General features: G+C 35.9%; 1 protein-coding gene across 4 annotated transcripts in view; it reads right to left on the bottom strand.

The window, feature by feature from the left end:
• Positions 1-25,363, bottom strand: part of GABRB2 (gamma-aminobutyric acid type A receptor subunit beta2) — a 236,256-nt gene that overhangs the window by 100,564 nt on the left and 110,329 nt on the right. For all 4 annotated transcript variants that reach the window (XM_045792044.2, XM_045792045.2, XM_045792042.2 and 1 more), the window contains exon 6: positions 21,078-21,160. In XM_045792044.2, coding sequence (XP_045648000.1) covers positions 21,078-21,160 — 83 coding nt within the window. The remainder of the gene's footprint in view (positions 1-21,077; positions 21,161-25,363) is intronic.

Below are 25,363 nucleotides of genomic sequence, written 5' to 3'. Positions count from 1 at the left end.
AAATGCAATGTTCTTTCAATAACACTGTGAGGCAAGAGTGGTTGTTAATGGCTCAGGCTCTGGAACCAAATAGTCTGGACCCAAATTCTGGTTCCACTACTCTGTGAAACCTTGGACAAGTTGCTTAACTTCTCTGTGCCTCAGTTCCCTTATCAGAAAATGGGCATTCTAAGAGTACTTCACAGGATTAAATTCAATGTTTCTTTTTTTTTTTTTTAAGATTTTTATTTATTTACTTGAAAGAGAGCAAGAGAGAGCGAGTGGCAGGGGGAAAGGTAGAAGGAGAGGGAAAGCAGACTCCTGGATAAGCAGGGAGCCTGATGTGGGGCTCAATCCCAGGACCCTGGGATCATGAACTAAGCTGAAGGCAGATGCTTAACTGACCGAGCCACCCAGGTACGCCAAATTCAATGTTTCTCATAAGTAATTCAAAACACTGGTTATTGTATAGAGCGTTAAACAAATGTTAGCTATTAATATTTCATGCTTCACCTCTAAAAACACCATCATATGTATATGGCAGAGCTACTGTTGTATATTATTCAAACTTTCTACTAACGGTTTAGATAAAAATGTATGTGATATGATTTTAAATTTGTTAATGGAACAATTCTGGGAGGGAATTTTTTTTTTTTTTTAAGTATTGGGATAAGAAATGACTGACAGGAGGAACAAAAGTAAACAAGATGGTATTTCACAGGGAGACCTGGGTTCATTTTTATGAAAAAAGGTATCTTTAAAGTTGACCAGAAGCTCTACATGAAATCACAAGATAATGTGACTTCCCAGAAAGCAAGTATAATTCTAAGCTGTATGGATAGGGTATCCAGTGAAGGAAAGGGCAAAAAGAGGTCAGATTTTAATGTCAATCAATAGTGCAACCACAAGTAAGCACCCAGGCCTAAGGTTGCTCAGTATATTCCTTTTCAGACCTCTTTAAAAATATAAAAAACAATTTGCCATACAAAAAAGGACATAGGCTAGATTTGGCCCATGGGTCACAGTTTGCCAAACTGTGGTCTAAACATATTCATCCAATTGAAAAACAGAGATTATCAAAGTGTATAAAAAGTAAGACCCTACTATATGAGACCTATAAGAGTCCTACTTTAAATATAAAGGCATAGATACACTGATAATAAATGGATAAAAAAGATTAATCATGCAAACAGCAAGCATAATAATGCCAGATGGCCCTTTTAATATAAAATAAAATATGTTTTGAATATTACTAGAGATAAAGAATATTACTAGAGATAAAGAATGGCAATTCATAATAATAAAAGGGAAAATTCATCAGGAAGACATAACAACTATCGACATGTATGTCACAAATAACAGTCTTAAGATGCATGAGGCAAATATTACAGAATAAAACAAAGAAAAATTACACAAATATAGCAGGGATTTTTTTACACCCCCTCCCAGGATTTGATAGGGCTACAAAATAAATTGGTAAAGAACATACAAATAATACTATTAACCATCTTGATCTAATTGTCATGTATAGAACAATATATGCATCAGGTACAGAATACCTGTTCTTTTTAAGTGCATACAGCATATTTACCCACGACAGATAGCCCTCCATAAATTTTAAAATGATAGAAACTATAAAGAAAGTATTCTCTGACCACAACAGGACTGAATAGAAATTACTAGTAATACTGGTGTGCCTGGGTGACTCAGTTGGTTAAGCATCCGATTTTTTATTTCAGCTGAGGTCATGATCTCAGAGTTGTGAGATGGAGCCTTCGTTGGGCTCCACGCTCAGTGGGGAGTCTGCTTGAGATTCTCTTTCCCTCTGCCCTTCCCCCCAACTCACCCATACTCTCTCTCTCTCTAAAGTAAATAAATAAATCTTCAAAAAAAAGAAATTAGTAATAATACTATATCTAGAAAAACTCTAATGGGAAGTAAAACAACACAATTTCAAATAATTATTAAGACAGAGGAAATCACAAGAGAAATTAGAAAATATTTTAAAAAGAATGATCATGAAAATACATTAAAATTTTGGGAAAGCAAATAAATCAGGGCTCAGAGAGAAACTTGCATCTTTAAATCCTCATATTAGAGTGGGTAAAAGATTTGGAATCAGTAGCCCCAGGTTTTATCTAAAAAAAGTCTAGAGAAGAGAGTAAAGTAAATATAAAAGAAGCAAAAGAAGAAGATAATAAAGAACAGAAATCAATAAAGTACAAAATAGATACTAGAGAAAACTAGCAGAGCCAATACATGATTTTTGGAAAATGCTATCAAAATTGACTTACCAAAATTGATTATCACTACAGATGTTATAGGCATTAAAAGAATTATGAGACTACTATGAACAACCTTAGGCCAAAATTCAACATCATAGAAGATATAGAAACATTTATGGAGAAATAGAATTACCAAAAATGACACAAGAAGAAAGAAAATCTGACCAAATCTGTATTTATTGAAGATATCACGTTCATCAGACCCTCCCACCAAACAAACATAAATAAATAAACAAAAAACCTCTAGGCCCAGATAGCTTCACTTGTGATTTCTATCAACATTCAAGAAAGAAAAACAAACAAAAACACCAAGCTTACATACACTTTCAGAAAATAGAGGAGGCCCACTGTGCTTAGTCATCTTTAAGGCCTCATGACTCTAATGCGAAATCCTAAGAAAGGCACTGCCAAAATGAAAATTTATAGTTCACTACCTCTCATGATGCAAAAATCCTTAACAAAATCTTAGAATATCATACGCAACACCATGTAACAGTGACAATGCACCATGACCCAGTAAGATTTATGCCAAGAATTTAAGATTGGTTTATCCTTCAAAATCCATTAATATAATCCACCAAAGTACCATAATGACAAAGAAAAACCACGTGATCAAACACTGAGGGGCTATTTATTCTCCATTTTTAGTAAGGTTGAGGAGGCAGCTGATAGCTAGATATCCTTTATGTTCTGAGAGTTCGCTTAATAAAAACACAGTAGTCTCATGTTCCCTTCTTGTTATTTTTCTCCTTAATTTGAGGAGGCAGTGATAGTCTGAGTTTGATGGTAAAACTGAAAAGAGCTCCTTAAATATAGCAAATGGTGAACAAAAATGGGTTGGGATGGCTATTCCTTATTCATCCAACCATCCATTCATCTATTTATTATTCAACAAATACTTCTGAATTTTATAATGCTTTGCATTCAGCACTGCGGATGGAATGATGAAAAATAGCCATTGTACTTATCTTGTAGAGTTTACAGTCAAGAAAGAAAGGCAGACATTAATTATATGAGAATAAAACCCACAAATATTACAATTGTAACAACTGCTATGAAGAAATGGTACAGGTGCTTTGAGAGGGGGAATTAGGAGAGGCAATGCTAAGAAATTAATTCTAGCTTTAGATTTGAAGGATGAGTAGGAGTAAGCTAGGCAAAGAGAGGAAAAAGTATTGTAGGCAAAGAGAACAGCAAGGTAGAAATCCCTGAGGCTACTGGAAAATTTTTTTTTTCCTGATACAGGTGCAGTGACTTGTTTCTCTGGATTTTAGGTAAAGAATAAAGTTAGGCTGAAGAGCCAAGACTGCTCACCCTGCTTCACACACCTTCTGCCTCTCAGTGATCAAGAGGCAGTTCACCAACTCAAGGCTATGTACAAGAATATAATAATCCTTAATACATCTTCTTTGGGGAACTTGTGAAAGTCCAGGAAAGAAGCCTCTAATCTCTGATTCTCTCTTTCTGCTTTCCATAGCCAAAACAAAAGAGGAAAATTTACTCTCTTTGTTTGAGTAAAAATTTTAGATAATAGTTTTCTATATGCTATATTGTGCTTCAGAAATTATTCTCATATATTTTTGGTCTTCTTTTTGAGTTATAGATGCACATAATGGTTAACTAAGAAGCTTAAAACGTCAGACACTAGGTCTTGAAAAGTAACATTTTAGAATAGCCCTATAAGGATGCAGAGGACCACACTGAGTCTAAATGTATTCCATCCATTCCTCCAGGTGCGGGAGTGGCATTATGGCCCACTGCGACAGTAAAATGTTACAACAGAGCGATTAGAGGGACTGAGGATTTCTCATGGCTCCAGGAATGTCACTCATCTCCTACTTGGCAATGGAGAATAGGGCAGATTATCTGTTTTCTTCTTTCTGGAAAACCTGATAAAGCATTCTCATTGTCTCAGATTTCCCAGAGGAGAGAGATGGTTAAAATGAGAATCCCAAACCCCTTTGGCTTATATAATACATTCTTCTGTTGGCTCTTGAATGAGTCTTTTTTACATAATTTCTCCCAATTCCTTTGATGGTTTCCTAAACCCAGTAAGGTACCAGTAAGTATGTGTTTAATTGACTATGAGCTACAGTTTCAAGTTCTGTTCTTAAGCCTGTATTGTTTTTATTAACTCAATGAATAAGCATCACCAACATGGTTAAATTATCATTCTGTAATTAGACTTTGGGGATTAAATGAATTCTATTCTCACCTTCCAAATGTGTGTTTTAAATTACTTAACCCTCATTTTCCCCCTCTGTAAAATAGCAATGACATTGTACTTACCCAAGGGGCTGTTAGTGAAGATTAAATGATTCTCAATGTAAAGGGCTCACCACAAAATTGGCATTCCAAGTGGTAACTATTGTTAGTACTGCATTGAATATACTTCTTCAAATCCTAAAAAGGTCTTTTAGTTAAACTTTAAGGAACACTCGGCTAATAATGTATCTTCACAACTAGAAAATTGTAGCCAATTAGCATGACCTTTATTTACATAAGCTCTAAGAAGAGAAGGTAGAATTGTAACTTTTTTGGGCTTATTAAAGTAATTTATAATACTCGGTCTTCTGCTTATACATTATTTTGATACAATTGTAATCAGAACAGCCACAATTATTGACCTTAAGGCCAGATCATCCTTAATGTATTTTTTCCATGTCTGTCCACCAAGGCTTACTTTGGGCAGTAAATTTGATTAAGTTTAGACTCAAGTAGTACTTTATGTCGGGGGTTAAGTACAAAAATGCTTCAGAATATATAACCATACTAAATATTTATTTCTAAAGGTGATAAAAAGGGGCATTTGAAATCAGTTAATCTATCAATGAATGGCTTTCTTTTAGTTAAAAATAAATCTTTACTTATTTTTTTTTTCCTGGGGATGTCTGGGTGGCTCCGTGGTTAAGTGTCTGCCTTCAGCTTAGATCATGATCCCAGAGTCCTGGGAATGAGCCCCGCATCTGCTTCTCCCTCTGCCCCTCCCCCCCCATCTGCTTATGTTCTCTCTCTCAAATAAAAATCTTTAAAAAAATATTTGTTTTCTGTTTATCAGAAAGAGAGAAAAGGGATTGACTAGCAATGGTTTAAGAAATTCTTGACACATTTATGGATATTATGATTACTATGCATATACCAACAGTATAAACACTGTTAATTATGGGGACTAAATGGGAGTAGAGCAATTTCCTACCTTAAAATAGCTTAAAAACTTAATGCCTAGTTTCACCATTACTTTTTATTTGACTTCAGCATCATCTTTCCTTGTATACTTTTTTTAAAAAGAACTTAATTAATCAATTTAGAGAAAGAGAGAGTGCACGCACTGAGACTCAGCCCCATGTGGGGCTTGATCTCATGACCCTGAGATAAGTATCTGAGCTGAAAACAGGAGTCACCCAGGCTCTCCAATTTCCTTATATACTTTCAAAGTAGGTAGTATACTGACTGAGAACAAGGTCCCTGAGGATCACTGGCTGGGACTGAATCCTGAGTGCGCCTCAGTGTAGGACCTTTATTTAATCTCCTATTCTCATGGGGTTGATAGAATAAAATGAGACAATGAATATAAGGCACTTAGCACTTAGTAAGTGCTCAATAAATTCTATGTAACTACCTAACATGGCCACAGAAAAATTAACAGTAAGCCTCTAGTATTTTCATGCAAGTAGCCTGAAATCACTTGCCAGATAGCTTGGGGTCAGGGAGGGTGATAAATCCCAACGGAGGGGCTTACATTTAGGGAACTCCTAATTGTACTATTTTGTTCGAGGAAGACCTGGTTCTAGACTGAACTTTGATGAAATAAATCAATTAAATTGGTGAAGAATTTCTTCACTACCTACCTGTCATTTGCAAAGCAATATAGGAGATAAAAGATAATATAAGACATAACCCTTCCCTCAAGAAACATAGCAATCAGGGTACTTAGCTGCATACAATAGAAAGTGACTTGGGTTAAACTAAATAGAACAGGCATTTATTAAATTGATATTGAACAGCTTACAATAGGGCAGAGATCCAGATGTGGAAGCTATGAAGTCAGGAACAATGCCCACAATCATAGAGCAGAACTGGTGTGGTGAAGTTATCAAGGCACCTCCATTGGGTCGAGGTATTTACAGTTCTTACAGCAACTTGTGCCCCTGAACACTTCCACTGATCCACTGCTGTGGCTCCTACCTTTCTTAGGCTGCGTTTTCGCACAGTCGCTGGTTCTCACAGCACAGATTTCCAATTCAAAGTTACAGGATTGGTAGTGCCTTGGTCTTGCACGCACCTCCTAGTTGCACGTAAGGCTGAGAGAATGAGTGTGAGGCTTTTTCAGCTTCTGTTATAGGAGGTTGGCTCTGTTTCATAAAGTAGGGGATTCTTCAAATCTAGTGTTCAGATATGGGCAGGCAAAAAAAAATAACAAAGTCCCCTGAAAGCATACAATTCAGCAGGTAGAATTTAACAAATACAGAATGCTTAGAAATAAACTATTTATAATAGTAACAGGAATATATTAATTTTATGTTCGGGATAGAAACAAAGAAACAATATGTATACCAGTTAGACACGGGCTCTAAAATCAGACTGATCTGGGTTCATTCACATCTCAGCTTGGCCACTCTGCTCCATGATGAAACTGACTACATTCCTCACTTTTGCCTATAGTTCTAAATGTGATCCAGGCTCTGACAATCAGATACGCTTGTTGGAGCCCTGAATTCAGAACTTGGGAGTCGGGTACAGTACAAAACACCTCTTTCATTAGTACAGACTACCTGAAAAGCAGTGTGGTTTTGGTCTAGCGACTAGAACAGTGACCCTTTTTTTCAGCAGGCAGTCATAATACTCTGGCAGGAACAATGACTGCCTTGCCAATACAGGCCTCAGCTGTGATTGTAGGAATTACATATAAAAGCTCAGCCTAGAGTGTGTTTCTTCAGTCTTCCCTAGAATTCAGTAAGCCAAAAAAGTCTCTTTCTTTTTAAACTAGCTGCACTGGATTCTCCTTTCTTCAACTAGACATTCACCTGCTAACCTGTGTGTCCTTTTGTAAGTTACACAACCCCTCTAAGGCACCACATCCTCATTTGTAAAGAAGAAATAATATTAGTAGCTGCCATACGACGTATTTAGATGAGATGATGTGCATATATACACAGCACCATGTCTCAAACAAAGTAAACATTTAATAAATGGTAGTTACTATTATTGATGCTGTTGATCATGCTCACAATAAATATAATAATCATGGTACTGGCTACAGGGGAGGTGGGGGCAGGGATAGAAGGTAGACTCTGGAAGCTAATATGAAGAAAAAGGGATGAGATTTGCAAAAACAAATCAACATTATTGAAAACCTACTGAAAGGAAAATATCTTCAAGTGGTAACACAGGGAGCTAGATTTAGGATCTGAGAAAAGTCAGAGTTATAATTCATTGGGCTGCAACTATCTCACAAAACATGAGTCTTCTGGAAATACTTCAGGGAAGGTCTGTGGGTGTATTTATGCCTCTGGCTTATGATGCTCACATCATGTTTCATGAAGTGCTCTCCAGCTTTCACTAAAAATGCTAAGAAAGCCACAAATGTGGCATTTTCACTTAATTAGGATCAAGTATAAAATGAAGCCCAGCCAAAGAGACAATTTTTGCTGACAGCACTGTTGGCACCTTTCCTGAGCCTAAAGGAGAACCAAGTAAACAAGTTTGTAACCTACCACCCTTCCCCCAGGAGATCTGCCATGAAAAAATTTATAATATACAAAACAATGAGCACCTAAACTGCTTTTTCAGTTTTAATGAGAAGTTTCAAAGTAAGAAGAAAAAAAAGAAAAGCATTAGAAACACAAAAGAAAGTAGCCATCACTTTCATTAAGGTAAATACCCACGAGGCAGGGTTTTGACCAGAGCCTCATCCAACACTCTGTCCTGAGAGACTTAGAAATTCATTTAGCCTTTAAGAGAACACTCCACCTTTAAGAACCCATAATGGGAATCAGTTTCCTTGTAATTGCTCCTTGCTGTTCTTTGAGTTGCAAGCTGAGCCTTGAGTTGCAAGCTGATGTTGCATGTTCTTTGAGTTGCAAGCTGATGCCAACACATCCTAAACTTTACACCTGTGCTTACCACATGGTCAGATGGGTGAGTAGCTCTTAAGCTCTGGACTCATGGAGTTACCAAGTCAGTTTAATACAGGTGAGGGGTGGAAGCCTTTGTGTTTAATTTACCTGGGTTTGGCATAGTATTTATCTTGATGTACACAGGGCAAAAATTTGATAAGGGACTGAGTCTAATACAAAAAATTTCTCCCCAAATTCTCTGTATCTAAAACTCTAGATTCCAAAGTTACCTGTTAATTCATGTCGAAATCTTGATCACTACCAAGATAATACGGTCTATCCACATTGTACCTTCCGGGCTAGCATTTACAAAGGTATACATACACACTTCAGAAACGGCTTCACTTTGCACACCATCAGAGACAGCCTAATGGTGCCTTAAGGGAAATGAACAAAACAGGCAGATTTTCACCTGTGAGATTGGGAGATGCTAATTTGGTAACACTGTGAATTGTGCTTCCTTTCAGTTTGCCCACTTAGGAACGTAAAATAATGGTTTCCTTTTCAATTAAGAAAATAAACTTCACTTCTAATGCCCTTTGGCTTCCTTTTACATCAAGTATTTTCAAAATCAGGATATATGTAAAACCATATCAAAAGACTTTAAATTTCATATTTTCTATAATATAGTTATTCAACTATGAATTTGCCTTTTAAATTATTGTTACTCAGACTTTTTGAAATGATGAAAATGTTCTATATACTTGCACTGTCCAATATGGCAGGAACTAGTCACCCGTAGCTGCGGAGCACATGAAATATGCCTAGTGAGACTGAGGAACTGAATTTTTAGTCTTTTTAAAATTTTAATTAATTTAAATTTAACATTACATATTACATTGTACAGAAGAGCCATATATATACATACGTATATAAAATCATGATTGTATTTAATGATAAATAGCTTCATTCAAACACAAATTATAACATTATTAAAAATAGCAACATAGTAGAATTATTTTGTGTTCTACAATCGGGAACTGGTTAAATAAATTATGATTCATCCACGTGTGGAATACTAGACAGATGAGAAATTATGAAAGGATTTCAGAAAATAAGATACTTGTGATATGCTATTACATTTTTAAAATGAGGTTGAAAATTGTATATGTAGTTAAAAATTGAATATGTGTATGAAAAGGGAGAATTCCAGTTTAAGATGACGTATTTACTTTCCAGCCTTACTTGAATCTCATAGAAATAACTGTAAGAAGAAGGAATGGTAAAAAGCCATAATAGCACTATAAATTACAGAAAGGTATTACATCAATGGGCTAGTAATTTTGAAAACTGTACAAGTTAGAATGTAGCTGGGGTTATGTGGACAGACAAAAACCAAAGAAACAAGTTTTCCATGACAAGTGCAAAGGAGAGGGCCAATCTTTACACTAACTTCCGAGACTAGTGTTGTCTTTACTCCTGCTGCTTAGTATCACCAGCAAATGCGAAAAATGCAGTCTTGGGCCTCCCTTCAGACCCATTTTAGTTAGAAACCTCAGGGATGGGACCCAGCAATCTGGTTTAGCAAGCTCTCCAGGACATTCTCAGGCTCACTCAAGTGTGAGAACCATGCCCTGGAGGACTGTCTTCCAACTGTATTCATTGTCATCACCTGCAGAGCTTTTAAAATGACTGATTCAATAGGTCCATAGTGTGGCCTGTTCATTTGGATTTTTAAAAACTCCCCAGGGGATGTGATGTGCAGCAACATTGAGAACCTATGCCTTAGAGAATTTGCAGACTCAGGAAGTTCACAGGTAGGAGCCACCCTGCCACCACCAGACCAGTCCCCTTACTTCTCTTCCATCTGGCTGTGGCGACTGTCCCTGAGATAATGCCGCAAAAAGGCTCCTTAAACAAAGTGGGGGTTGCCTGGGTTCCTAGTTTAGATATTGGGCTGAAGGGAGATTCAGTACAGAGTCCCCAATAGCACTGGGTACTGCTACACATGGAGGGAAAAAAAAAAAAGATAAGTTGTTGTTCCATCACATCCTTCTAGGAATGAAAGGTGCTTAAGCCTCAGATGAGCCTTGGTTCTCTGTGAAAAATCTTAGCCCACTCTCCTAAAGGGGGAGGCTGCCTGCTCAGCATGCACTGTTCTCCTCTTGCCTCCATTCTCCTTATTTAGGGAAAAGGCTGACTTTGAAAACAGCCATGTAAAAGTGCTAAGGAAACCCACATCAGTTCAGAAAACCTCTATCAGTACCTTGTTGGTCAAACCAGCCCTTTACTTACAAATATGAATGGACTACCAAGATTGGACTTACAAGGAAAACCATCAGCATGAAAAAGACCGCAATAAAAGAACATACATCATCACAAAAGGACATGGAAAGATGAAGAGAGAAGAAAACTTGTAAAATAATTTAAAATGATATCCTTAAAATAAAAAGGACATTCCACAGCAAAACAAGCAACTATGGAAAATGGGTAATCAAAGAATAAGAAAGAATTCTTAGAAATTGAAAACAGGATGGCCAAAATAGCATACTTACTAGAAATAATTTCTTTAGAATAAAATTAATATTACCAATCTGAAAGATAAAAATCTACAGATTTTATTTCAGAGCCATGGCAGATAAATGTGAGAGCCCAAGGTCTATCTGTGGGAATTCCAGAAGGAGAAAACAGAGACTAGAGAAAGAAAATTAAAGATGTGAATAAAAAATAAGATTTCTCTTTGGGGGAAACAAAAAGCTTTATTTAGATGGAAAGAGTTCAATATTCTCATTTTTCATACTCAATATTAGAGTGTACCCTTTATATCTAAGTCACTGCTTCACTTTCCCATAATGGCAGAATTGAAAGAACAGAATTCCCGAAGTCCAGATACACAAGATGACAAATATTATCTTCACAAGGTGCCAGAGTCTCTAAATACACATCCTGGCACTTGTTTATTGTGAAAAAGGAATTATAATGGTTAAGCAGTGGTCACATTCCAACCAAGTATCACACAGCAAGGAGGGGAAGACAAATCCTCCACTTCCACACTGCTAGACACAATTCAATAAGATACCAAAATGGGACAGCGATGCAAACTAAATTTGTATGCAGTAACACCACAGAGCATTTGCAATGCCCTTTGATTTTCTCTAGATAAATAATTATGACTAAGTCCCACTGGAATGTCCCAGGAATATTTTTCTAACTTGAATAATTCTAGGATCACCTAAAATACTTGGTAGCTTCATGATTTAACATTACCACCCCCCCCCCCACACACACACAGACACATGCCCACATACATTCTCTTCTGCTGAGATGATTCTTAAAGCCTTAATGAGATTAAAACCCTTAAGGGGGTTCTAAATTTTTTAGAAAGCAGGAAAATGTGGGGTCTTAGTCTTAATCTTCACACACCTAATGGTAAGAGGTATTCCTGTGAGGAAATCTGAGAAAACAAAGATTTCTAGCTAAATAACAGACCATCAGCAAAACACACATAGCATCTACTTAAAATCTTAGCCAGCATGCGATTTCCATCTTTTCCTAAATAGCACTGCTCCCAGATGTATATGCATATGGGATCTCTACCTTCACAGGAACCAGTGTTTGCCTAATTGTCCTTTAACTAAAGTCCTATATATTTTTGCTGGTGCCAAGTAACCATCAACCCAGAGCTCCTTAGAAATCATATAATCCCATCACTTATCCGATGCAAGAATTCCCTTTTTCCCAGAAAATGGTCTTACAGCATTCAACAACCTGCTGGATTTTCACCAGCTATAACTGCTATGAGGTTTTCTTTTTTAAAATATTTTAGTCCAAAATTGGCTTTGGCATGTTTTGTCATTAGCCTAGTTTTGCCCTTAGAGCAGACACAGTGCGTCTCTTAATAGGAAATGCTGTAGTTTTTTGAAAACAGCTATCCCATTCAAATACTGCCACTCTCCCTGGGTTTCTGTTCCTCAAGGTAAATGTACAGGTAAATTTCTTCTACTGGTTCATCATGCTCCGCGATTTACCTACCATTCATATTTTGTTTGTTCTGACTGCTAAATATCCCTCTTAAAATGTTGTGACTCTAATTGAGCACAATATTCCAGGTGAAATTGATAATGATAACAATAATGGTATAAAGATAACAGCTGCTACCTATGGAAATATCAGTACCAAGCACAGCACAAAGATCTCTGTCCTGATTATCTCGTTATTTTTACAGTATTGCAATATTGTAGAGATGAGAAACCATCGCTTGAAGAAGCTAAGTGACCTGTCTGGTTAGCTTGAGAAATCAATCCCAGAAAGCTACCTGTATTCAATAAATGTCCTCTCATCCATTATACACATTAATTCAGAAACCTATCCAATCACTACTTCCTCTGTGATGGGTATTTTGAGTCTAACAACATACTCTAAGGTGCGATCAATTTTCACTTTAGGAGTGGAAGAATACTTCTCTAAGTTTTTAAAAATTCTATATGTATATTTACTAAAATATTGACCAGGATATAGCATAAACTATATCCAAAATATATTAACCTATGCTGTAGAAAATATGGATTCAATACCTTAATCTGTTTAAATGTATCAATCTATATTGGCCTCTTTAATAAGGATTATTTTAAATAAAGTTGTTGAAAGAAAACAGAGCCTTTATCCCATCAATAACCTAACAGCAAGTTGTTTTATATAATATCCAAATTGGAAATCAATAAGACAACAAGAGGCACATTTCTATTTCCTCCTTTCCTAAAGCATAGTGAATATCTCTAGAAGAAGAAAGACCTGTGCCAACTCACACACTCACAGGCACATTTGCTACATTGATTGCAGAGACTTTCTTCTCTGGTCAGTTTAAAATATTAGCAAAATCACAAATGAATTATATTTTTAAATGGACTGTACTTTCATTTCATCTAAGTACAGACGTCAAAGAGTTTTTAAATCTCCCTCTTTGGATTTCGAAACTAGCTATTAATTCTTTTCCCTGTCACAGAAGTAGAAGAAATTAATTTGCTTTTTATACTGTAGGCCCAGCTGGCTGAGACAGTCTATGAGTAAGTAGACAGCCCTACAGATAATGAGACTTAGAATGTAAAAGCAAGAGCCAAAATAAGATCTGCAAAAGTTGAGAGGGGCAATGTTTTGAGTCACTCTTTGGCTGGATTTACTAGATCTCATAATTAGGTCAAATCTGTGGTAGTATGGGAATCTTTAAATATAACATAATCAGTGCTATAATAATAATAATTAATTACCAAAGTTACCGCTCATTAGATGTCTACCATGCACCAAGCAAACTGCTATATTCTTTATCTTCATTAGATCATTTAATCCTCAAACAACCTGATGTGGTAGATGTTATTATTCCCATTCTATCTATGAGGAAACTGAGGCTCAGATAAATTGGGTGACTTCCCTGATATAATGTAGGAAATCAGTGACTGTGAGAGGCCAGCAACAACTGGTTTCTGATGCTGCCACAAGGGCACTGTTAGGATTTTTTTTTTTTTTTTTTTTTTTTTTTTTTAGATCCTAAAAGACGATGCCTGACTGGCTATCAGTGAACACTTAGCATAGCCCTGTGAAATTGTCTATGAAAGAGCTGCTGGGAAAGTTCTACATTCTCTAATTTACTGTGGATTGTACAAAGGCTGAGACTGATGGAAAAACCAATAATATTGAAAATAAGAGGATTAACCTTGCTCTCTGAGACACTGAGCCTGTCCAGTCCAAGTCACCCAGAGATGGGCTCAGATAAAAGCACACAAACAAATGAGGAAAAAAAGAGAAACTTTAGGGTTTTTAGTAATTTGAGCAGCCTGTCAATGGATCTAGTTCAGAGAATTCAACACTCCCTTTCACATGAGTGGTTCACATGCCCTAAGTGGGGAACCTAGAAATGGGGTTTAAGAGTGTATATGGCAATCTTACCCTTCTAAGGAGGGGAGAGACGTCATGTAGCTGATATTGATATGGGCAGCTAATCTGGCTCAGAATATAAGGGATTAGCCTCCTAACAATTCCCATTTCAAAGATCTATAGTACTCCCCTTGCCCCCTATGCCCTATTTTTCATTTCTGGATGGAACATATTAAATAGCCTTGCTATAAGTTCAATCCTAACATTCCCACACTCAGAATCAAGTTATATTATTTTCTCTGAAATTAAATACTAATTGCTGACATAGAGACAAGGTAATAATGACTTAGTAATGCCACTACTAAGGCCATTTGCATTTGAGAAAGGTAGGGAGGAAGGGCAGTAAGGAGGGGAAAGAGAGAGAGAAGAAGAAAAGTAAGGAGAAAGAAGTCAGAGGCAAAGAGGGAGGGGAAGGGTGAGGGAGAGGGAGAAGGAAAATAAATGAATGTCTAAAGTTTGCTTAACAGAAAGAAATAGTTAAATAAGGTCGAATGTCAGACATCAACTTCAGAGCTACTTGTTTAAAGAATAGGATCTTAAATTCATTTTAATACGTTTAGTTAGTTAACTACCTACTTATTACAGTAAGACCTACATATCATATATATTATTAATATAATACCATATTTCATGACCATTCATATTCATTCATATAGCAATGATTTACTGTCTGGCTAAATATGAATAAGTTCCAATTTTTTGTAAGTAAGGATATTTTCTTGATTTCTGCAATAGGGATATTCCTATTAATCTGGTCCCTACAGAATCAGTGACTTTAAAAGTTAAGCCAGCTATCAATTACCACATCAGCACAGAGCCATTATTCCACTCAGTGGCTGCATGATCTTGGGCAAATCACTTTATCTCTTTGAGTCTGTTTCTTTTAGATGTAAAGACAGGAATATTAATATCTACCTATAAACTTTTAGCTAAAAGTGTTCACAAAAGACAAAGAAGGTCATTACATAATGATAAAGGGGTAAATTCATCAAAAAGATATAAAAAACCTAAACATTTATGCAAAATTGGAGCACCTTAATATATAAAGAAACTACTAATGGAACTAAAGGAAAAGATAAACAGGAATACAATAATAGTTGGGGACTTTAATAACCCACTCTCAGCAATGGCTAGATCATCCAGACAGACAATCAATAAGGAAACACCATATTTGAACAACACTACAGACCAAATGGATCAAACAGACATGCAGAACATTCTATCCAACAGCAACAGGATAAATATTCTCCTCAAGCATGCACAGAACATTTTCTAGGATAGATCATATGTTAGACCACAAAATAAGTCTCAAAAAATTCAAAAAGACAGAAATTATATCAAGGGTCTTTTCTGACCACAAAGGTATGAAACTAAAAATCGATAACAGTAAAAAGCTGGAAAATGCACAAATACATGGAAATAAAACAATCCTGAACCACCAATGATTTAAAAAAGAAATAAAAGGGAAATAAGACAAATGAAATAGAAACAATATATCAAAACTCATGGGATGCAGCAAAAGCAGTTCTGAGAGGAAAGTTCATAGTTACAAACACATGTATCAAGACAAAAGAAAGATCTCAGATAAACAACCTAACAGATCTCAAGGAAATAAGAAAAGAACAAACTAAGCCCAAAGTTAGCAGAAAGAATGAAACAATAAATATTAGAGCAGCAGAAATAAATGAAATAGAAACAAAAGCAATGAAAAGAAAAAAGCATAAGAGAAAAAAACTGAAGTTCAGAGTTCATTCTCTAATAAGATAAACTAAGATTGATAAATCTTTAGGTAGACTAACCAAGAAAAAAAAGTGAACTCAAATAAATAAAATTATAAACAAAAGAGGAGACATTACAACTGATACCACAGTAATACACAGGATCAAAGTGACTACCATGAAGAATCATATGCCAATAAATTCGACAACCTAGAAGAAATCAGTAAATTCCTAGGAGCATACAATCTATGAAGACTGATTCATGAAGAACTAGAAAATATGAACAGACCAAGAACAAGCAAAGAGATTGAATCAGTTCTCAAAAACTTCCCAACAAGAAAAGCCCAGAACCAAGTGTTTTCACTGATGAATTTTACCAAACATTTATTTATTTCCAAACATTTAAATAAAAATTAACATCAATCCTTCTCAAGCTCATTTAAAAAGTTTAAGAGAAAGGAATGTTCTCAAACTCACTTTACAAGGTCAGTATCACCCAGACACCAAAGTCAGATAAGAATACTGCAAGAAAATTACAGGCTAATATCCCTGATACATATAGATACAAAAAGTCTCAACAAACTACTAGCAAAACAAATTCAACAGCGTATTAAAAAAAAATCATATACCATGAGGAAGTGGGATTTGTCCCTGGGATGTAGGAATGGTTCACTATATGCAGATCAATAAATGTGATACATTAAATTAATAAAATGAAAGATAAAAATCATCTCAATAGATGTAGAAAAAGCATTTGACAAAATCTAACATCCTTTCATGATAGAAACTCGACAAATTTGGTATAGAAGGACTGTACCTCAACGTAATCCATAGCTAACATCATACTCAATGGGGAATGACTGAAAGGGTTTCCCCTAAGATCAGAAACAAGATAAGGGTACCCACTCTCAGCACTCCTATTCAGCACAGTACTGAAAATACTACCCAGAAAAATCAGGCAAGAAAAAGAAATAAAAGATATCTAAATTGGTAAGGAAGAAGTAAAATTATTTCTGCTTGCAGATGACATCATCTTACATATAGAAAACCCTAAAGACTGCCAAAAAACTGTTAGAACTAATAAACAAATTCAGTAAAATTGCAGGATACAAAATAAACATACAAAAATCAGTTGCATTTCTCTATATAAACGATGAACTCTAAAAACAAAATAAAGAAAACAATTCCATTTACAACAGCATCAAAAGCAATAAAATAGTTAGGAATAAATTTAACCGAGGAGGTAAAAGATCTATACAATGGAAAGTATAAGACATTGATGAAAGAAACTGAAGACATAAATCAATGGAAAGATAACGTATGTTCACAGATCAGAAGAGTTAATATTATTTACATGTCTATATTACCCAAAGCCACCCATAGATTTAATACATTCCCTATCTAAATTCTAATGTATTTTTTATAGATATAAAACAACAAACAATCCTAAAATTTGTATGGAATCACAAAAGACCTCGAATAGCTAAAGCAATCTTTTTTTTTTTTTTTATGATTTTATTTATTTGTTTGAGAGAGAGAGTACAAGCTGGGGAGAGAGGCAGAGGGAGATGGAGAAGCAGACTCCCCAATGTTGGGCTCAATCCCAGGACTGTGGGATCATGACCTGAGCCAAACGCAGATGCTTAACCGACTGAGCCACCTGGGTGCCCCAATAGCTAAAGCTATCTTGAACAAGAATAACAAAGCTGGAGGCATCGCACTTCCTGATTTCAAACTACACTGCAAAGCTATAGTGATCAAAACAGTATAGTACTGGTATAAAAACAGACACATTGACCAATGGAACAGAATCAAGCACCCAGAAATAAACTCTCACACATATGGTCAACTCAAACTTGACAAGGAAGCCAAGAATACTCAATGGGAAAAAAATAGTTTCTTCAGCAAATGGTGTTGGGGAAACTGGATATATACTTGCAAAAGAATTTGTATCAGGGAAATACAAATCAAAACTATAATGAGATATTGCTTCACACTTGTTCGAATGGCTATTATCAAAAAGACAAAAGAACAAGGGCTAGCGAGGATGTGAAGAAAAGGGAAGCTTGTGCACTGATGGTGAGGATGTAAATTGGTACAGACCCCATGGAAAACAGCATGAAAATTTCTCAAAAAAATTAAAAGTAGAACTAGCTATCATCCAGCAATCCTTCTTCTGAGTAAATATGTGACAGAAATGAAATCTCTATCTCAAAGAGATACCTGCTCTTCCATGTTCATTGCAGAATTATTTACAATAGCCAAGACATAGAGACAACTTAAGGGTCCACTGATGGATGAATAGGCAAAAAAATAAATAAAAATGTGATATATGTATACAATGGAATATTCAGTCATAAAAAAAGGAAATCCTGTCATTTTTGACAACATAGATAAAACTTGAGGGAATTTTTTTAAAGATTTATTTATTTGAGAGAGCGAGCGTGGGCGTGGGGGGTGGGAAGGGCAGAGGAAGAAGGAGAGGGAGAATCTCAAGCAGACTCTGTGCTGAGCAGGAAGCCTGATGTGGGGCTTGATCCCAAGACCCTGACGTCATGATCTAAGCCAAAATCAAGAGTTGGCTGCTCAAATGACTGAGCCACCCAGGCACCTCAAAACTCAAGGTAATTATACTAAGTGAAATAAACCAGACAGAGAAAAACCAATAGTGTATGATCTTATTTATTTATGGAATCTAAAAATAAATACTGAAGTCATAGAAACAAAGAGTAACTTGGTGGATGCCAGGGGTGGGTGTATGAGGGAGATGGCTGAAGGTGGTTAAAGGGTTACAGATGTTCAGTTAAAAGATGAATAAGATCTGGGTATCTACAGAATGGTGACTATAGTTAATGACTCTGTATTGTATACTTGAAAGTTGCTAAGAGAGTAGATCATTTCTCAACACACACACACACACACACACACACACACATACACACAAGGTCACTTGTGGTAATGGATGTGTTCACTAACATTACTGTGGTAATCATTTCACCAAATATATATTAAGATGGCATTGTACATCTTAAACATACACAATGTTATATATCAATTATATCTCAGTAAAGCTGGGGGAAAAAGTCTACCCTGTTTAACAAGGTATTATGAATTGAGGTAAGAGATGTAAAAGTCCTTTTATTAAAACTTAAACTTTCTAGGGGTGCCTGGGTGGCGCAGTCGTTAAGCGTCTGCCTTCGGGTCAGGGCGTGATCCCAGCGTTCTGGGATCGAGCCCCACATCAGGCTCCTCCGCTAGAAGCCTGCTTCCACTCCCCCTGCTTGTGTTCCCTCTCTCGCTGGCTGTCTCTGTCAAATAAATAAATAAAATCTTTAAAAAAAAAAAAAGGGGGGGGCGCCTGGGTGGCACAGCGGTTAAGTGTCTGCCTTCGGCTCAGGGCATGATCCCAGCATTGTGGGATCGAGCCCCACATCAGGCTCCTCTGCTATGAGCCTGCTTCTTCCTCTTCCACCCCCCCTGCCTGTGTTCCTTCTCTCACTGGCTATCTCTATCTCTGTCAAATAAATAAATAAAATCTTTAAAAAAAAAAATTAAAAAACTTAAATTCTAAAAGTCTGAAGAATTGTCATGTTAATTTTAAAATATTCATGTCAGAATTATATTAATTACATTAAACACCTGGGTGTTGCCTGTGTCCTTAAGCATCAGTTCTTTAAAATAAAAAGGTCTTGTTTACTTACCTGAGGGGGTTGTGAACAGCTCAAGTGAAATAACATCAATGCAAGTGCTTTAACTATGTGCACAATTATGTTATTCAAAATTCCACTCAAATTTCATCATGAAAAATTCTCTTACCATAAAAATTCATTATTAGTACATGACAACCTACTTAAAAAAAGACACACACACACACACATACTTACACCAACAATTTGAAACAACCAAAGAATTTGGACTTTGAAGAACATTCTATATTTAAATTCTGTCCTAGGCTATGAAAATGCAAAGTTATCCCAAAAATATTTACATAAAAATAATCATCAAAATGCTATAGAACAATTTCATTAAATAGTTCTTTATTGCAAAGATCAAATGTGAAAATAATGATGATTTCGAACATAAATATGAAATCAATTTCTTAAAAAAATGCATGTAAATTTAATTATCCCTGGAAGCTTTTTTTTTTTTTTTTAAATGGGCAAACTATCAGCAATACACCATAAATGCTTGTATTTCCGCTCAGAGCAGTGACTTAGAGTTGGACTGCTTTTCACAGCTAGAGTTCCTCATAACAGCTGAGAGTACCCTATCTGCACAGCAGTCAAGTTACTCATTATCTAGAATGCTGGATATAAAATCGTCAGCTTCCAATTGTTTGGTAGGATGAGGTACGAAAACATTGCAAAGAACTGACAAAGAAAAGAGATTCAAAATCCTATTCCATCTCAAATGACCTCTGTGTGTGACCTCCAAAAAGGAGACAGGTTATGAAATCAACGTTTTTGCCCACCTAACAGGGTATGTGATTGAATCATGAAGAAGGACGCTGAAACTGTGCCCCAGAAAAGCAACAACACTGCAGAACACGTCAGCATAGGAAGGAAAATAAACATGCACATATACACCAATCTTGCTCATCATATGGCCTTCAGCAAGAATATAAAATAAATTTTAGACACTGAAAATAGTCCCTCGAAACAAAAAGCATTCCACCAATCCACAGTCTGTGAATGTTTTAACTGATCTAAAGGCCACACTGATTTTGCAATTGCAAAGAGATAATGTTTATGAGAGGCAAAGACAATTGGGATTTCCTGTGTCACCCTGCCATCACCACCTATTTTCCCAATCTCGTTGCAGCTCTATGCACCAATTCCATACTTTAAATGCCTGGAATAGTGCTTGGTCTCCTTCCAGGCTCTTAGGGTCTTCCTTTTATTGCTAGATTATGTCTTCCCTCCCTTATACATCTCTCCCAAGGATTTAGAGATGAGATAAAGAGGTTGGCAGCATCACTGAGGAAAGATATTGTATCTCCCTCCACCAGATTTACTGTGGTAGCAGGACCTCTGCAGGACCTGTGGTCTGAACATGAACCAGAATAACCTTAAAGCAGAATTCAGTCTAGCAGCATTCTTAGAAAAACTTACAGCTTTCAATTTCCAAAGTGCAGTTTTGTTCATCCAGTGGGTACCGCCTTAGGTCCATCATGCAAGCAGCTGTGGTTGTGATTCTAGAAGAGAAATAGCGACGATATATACTGTTAGCTGGTCCATGGCTGGAGTTGGAAAAATTAAATGCAAGTTTCAAAGATGGCAGAACTGGGCCTCTAGGAGACTGATTTAGCCAAAGTTCTAGCAAAAAAGGGTGTTACAGCTTTGGATAACCATTTTCCTTTATAAGCCTCAGGCTGATTTATTTAAAAAAAAAAAAAAAAAAAGAACTAAATCAGTTTTTCCGAAAGTGTGGTCCATTACCTACTTATACCCAAATCACCTGGGAGCGTTTGTTAAACAGGCAGTTTCCATGCTTCAAGAATGTCTTGGTGTAGGGAGGGATGGTCCCAGGGCTCTTTATAAGCATCACAGGTGATTAAGAATATCAGCATAGATAATTCCTCTTCCACTCACATTTGTTTCCTCCCCCTCAAATCTAATCTTCATTAAATCTTGGCTTTGAGTCATCATTTTTGACATTTCTATGCATAGTGTAGTACTTCACAACTGCTTTAATACAACACACAATCAGCCTTTCATCTATTGCCTGATTTGCTCTATGCTGAGTAATCTGATACTTTCATGACCTGTTAGAAAGCATTCTCCTATGGGCTGGCAGAGTTATTTAGAACACCTGGTACCTTTTTTATTTTATCAGAGAGATGTGAATATGTCCCTTTAATGTCTTTATATTTCTCTATCATCATTTTTCAGTAATCTCTTATTGAGGACCTACTAAAAGGAGTCAAAAAGCAGATAGTACTAAATGATTTGTTAATATATATTTTCTGATCAATAAGGCAGCATAATGGCATAAAAAACACAAGTTTTAGAATACAACGGACATAGGTATAAATTCTATGTCTCACTAACTGACATCAACACAGTTAATATCTCTTAACCTACCTTAGTTTCTTTACCTCTAAGGGGATATTATTAACAACAATAATAATTACATAACTAGGTTTCTATAAGAATTAATAATTTATATAAAGAATATAAAAGAGTACTTATATATAGCAGGTCCTTTCCATCTGCTGAAAAAAACTAAGAGAAGAAATTGATATTGAATTTGACCAACTTTGGCTCCCTCTACTCTGAAGGGCACTTCACTATGAGCTGGGAATACAGAAAGAAGATACGGCCCCAACTTGGGAGAAAGAGTCCCCAGCTGGACATTTTACACTGGAAGGTTGGTCAGAGTTTACAAGTAATCTAAGCAGACAGAGTTTCTGAAATTCCTCAGTTAGGTGTGAGAGTCCCACTCCTCAGTTGTACAATGGAAGTAAGTGATTAGCTTAATGTAAGTAGTTCATGCCTCTTTAGTTTGATTACTGCTTCATTAAGGTTTGTGCTCTGTTAATTTTTGTTTTTCTTTTTCACAATAAGTGAGTATCCAAGGGTAATGTTCATCCCTGATTCCTTCCTTTCCTTCACCGGAGTTAGCTACTCTGCCTCGGCTCCTGGCTCCTTTTCCTCTCCAGTGCCTCCCTTAAAATCTACTGCCCCACTGTCTCACCTCATATTATTCCAGTAGATTGGTCTCCGGGCTTCTCCATCTCCCTCCGACTATCCATTATCCACACAGCTATCAGATCTTTAAAAACATAGATCTTATCCCTCCTCTGCTTAAAAGTTTTAGTGGTTCTTCCAACAAAATCCAAAGTCTTGGCTGAATAATCTGCCTCTTCCTTCCCAATATTATCTCATACCAAGTCCTTACTCACTATCTTCCAGTCTGTACATTTTTTCTTTCTGCCTAGAATATGTGTCTCCCTGACCTTCACAAGGCCTTCTCTTCTGATCCTCAGGTCAAAAATCACCTCCTTTGAGAGGCTTTTCCCAAGCAGCCTACCCAAAGTGGCTGCCTTAACTAATGCTGCATCTTACCTGTTCATTTCCTTCAGGCAAGTATCACAATCTGAAATTATCTTGCCTTTTTTTTCCCTTTTAAAAATTTAAATTAGTTTCAGGTATATAACAATGATTTAACAATTACTCAACAGTAAGAAAAGAATGAAATCTTGTCATTCATGACAATGCAGATATTATGCTAAGTGAAGTAAGCTAGACAGATAAAGACAAATACCATATGATTTCACTTCTATGTGGAATATAATAAAGCAAATGAACAAACAAACAACAACAAAGAGAGAGAAACAAGCTGGTGATTGCTAAAGGGCAGGGTTTAGGGGGATGGGTGAAGGGGATTAAGAAATAAAAACTTCTGCTTCTTTCTTTTTTTTTTTTAAGTACTGTTTCTCTCAATAAAATGTAAGCTGTTTAGAGGCACAGGCTTTGTTCTATTTATTGTAAGACAACCAATAAGCATCTGTTGGACAAACAAAAACATGAATTATAAAGAAGGAAGCAGTTCGTTTTGCTGATTATAAATCTTTTATTTGGAGGACCATCTTACTGTATTATTTCTCTTCTCTTTTTCAACTTTACAATGTCCTTTAAGTTTTAGGGATTCTTCTTATATTTTTAACAGTAAATAAATTTGAATCCATTTAATTAACATTGTGTATATAGTACTAGAGTTTATCATATCATCAAACTGATTGTTTATGCTTTCAGTGGGACTTGCCAAATATTTTTATTTTATAAATTCTAAAATTATATAAAAATTAACACTAACATTTAATTATTTACTCGGGGCTTAAAAATGACAACTTATTTTGGCTCTGCAAATACTTGACTGAATTTCTCACTGGTCTTTCTCTTTTTTTTTCCTTTTCTTTTCTTCTCTTTTCTTTTGTTTTTTTTCCTTTCTGCTTTTTTTTCTTTTATAACATGTAGTTACAACCTGAATTGCTACTAACATACAGAAGCCTGTATTATGTAGAAGAGAAATTTTCAACGAAAATGAAATAGGTATATGATGGGCTTAACAAAACTTCCACGTTACTTTTGTAAAATAGCAGAAATAATCCCCATCTTCAGAAACTAGAGAAAATTAACTTCATCTGACAGAATGAACACAAAGGACATTAAAGGTACAAGTGCACACAAATGATTTAAAAAAAAAGCCATAAACAGATGCTCAACTATGTAAGTGAGGTGAAGCTTACGATAGCTACTATAAAGGTTGTGGTTCGCTTTCTGCGGATACATATTCATGGCAACTAACATCTGTGAACTAATGCTGTAAACACGAGCACTGTGAACAAGAAAAATAAACTGACTAATGCTATTGCAGAAGAAATGAGTTTCTACCCATATTTAAAACATAAAATAGATGAAAATGTTTTGTCACATCAACATTTGTATTTACACCAGTGTTTTACTTTTTTAATGCTATACTTCATAAAATAAATATGTATAAATATTTTCTAGACAATGTTTACAAGACATTTGTGTCTCCTACTGGGTGAAAGCAGAAACTCTGTAGACAAAATAATCCACGTGGAGTCCTGTTCATACAGACCAGAATGAGTGAGCTGGGATGAATCACTTAGATCCCATAATACCTGGATGCTTCTGAACACTTGAATTAAAAACTTGTCATCCTAATTGGTTGTGAGATGATAAAAGCACCAAGAGACCTGTCTCATAAAATGTTCTGTAACTTTTGTTATGACCACCTGCTAATGAGCAGATACAGTGATAACTCATTTGACAAGTGATTGGTATTTGGAAATATGCATATGTATATGTTTGTATACATGAAGAAATGTAGAATACTCATACACCTATATTAAAAGCAAACACATCCAAACACATTAATGTGCAAAAAATTGTTCCATATTTGTATATAGAACTATATCTAATAGATTTTAATACAAGGTACAGACATGTATAACAAACTTGCATCTTTCCCACATGATGTGTCAAATTAGGAACTACATCTGTTTTTGTCTTATTTGTATCTCAAGCACTTTGGCAGGTCCTTGTCACATATCACTAATTCAAGATTAAAACAGTGATATTGATAAAATAAAGAGAAGAAAAAAGAAAGCAATCGTCATAAGCATTCTCAAACTGAGAATTTTGAAACAGTTCTCTATATTAAGTGCCTCATTTAATTTATGTAAAAAGTTCTTTTTTTTTTTTTTTTTTTTAAAAGATTTTTATTTATTTATTCAACAGAGATAGAGACAGCCAGCGAGAGAGGGAACACAAGCAGGGGGAGTGGGAGAGGAAGAAGCAGGCTCATAGCAGAAGAGCCTGATGTGGGGCTCGATCCCAGATCGCCGGGATCACGCCCTGAGCCGAAG

The sequence above is a fragment of the Ursus americanus genome, chromosome 15 (genome assembly GCF_024610735.1).
Source record: "Ursus americanus isolate L20-20 chromosome 15, mUrsAme1.1.p, whole genome shotgun sequence".
Taxonomy (NCBI): Eukaryota; Metazoa; Chordata; class Mammalia; order Carnivora; family Ursidae; genus Ursus; species Ursus americanus.
Note: the sequence above shows the minus strand (reverse complement) of the source record. Positions and strands in the feature narration are given on the sequence as shown.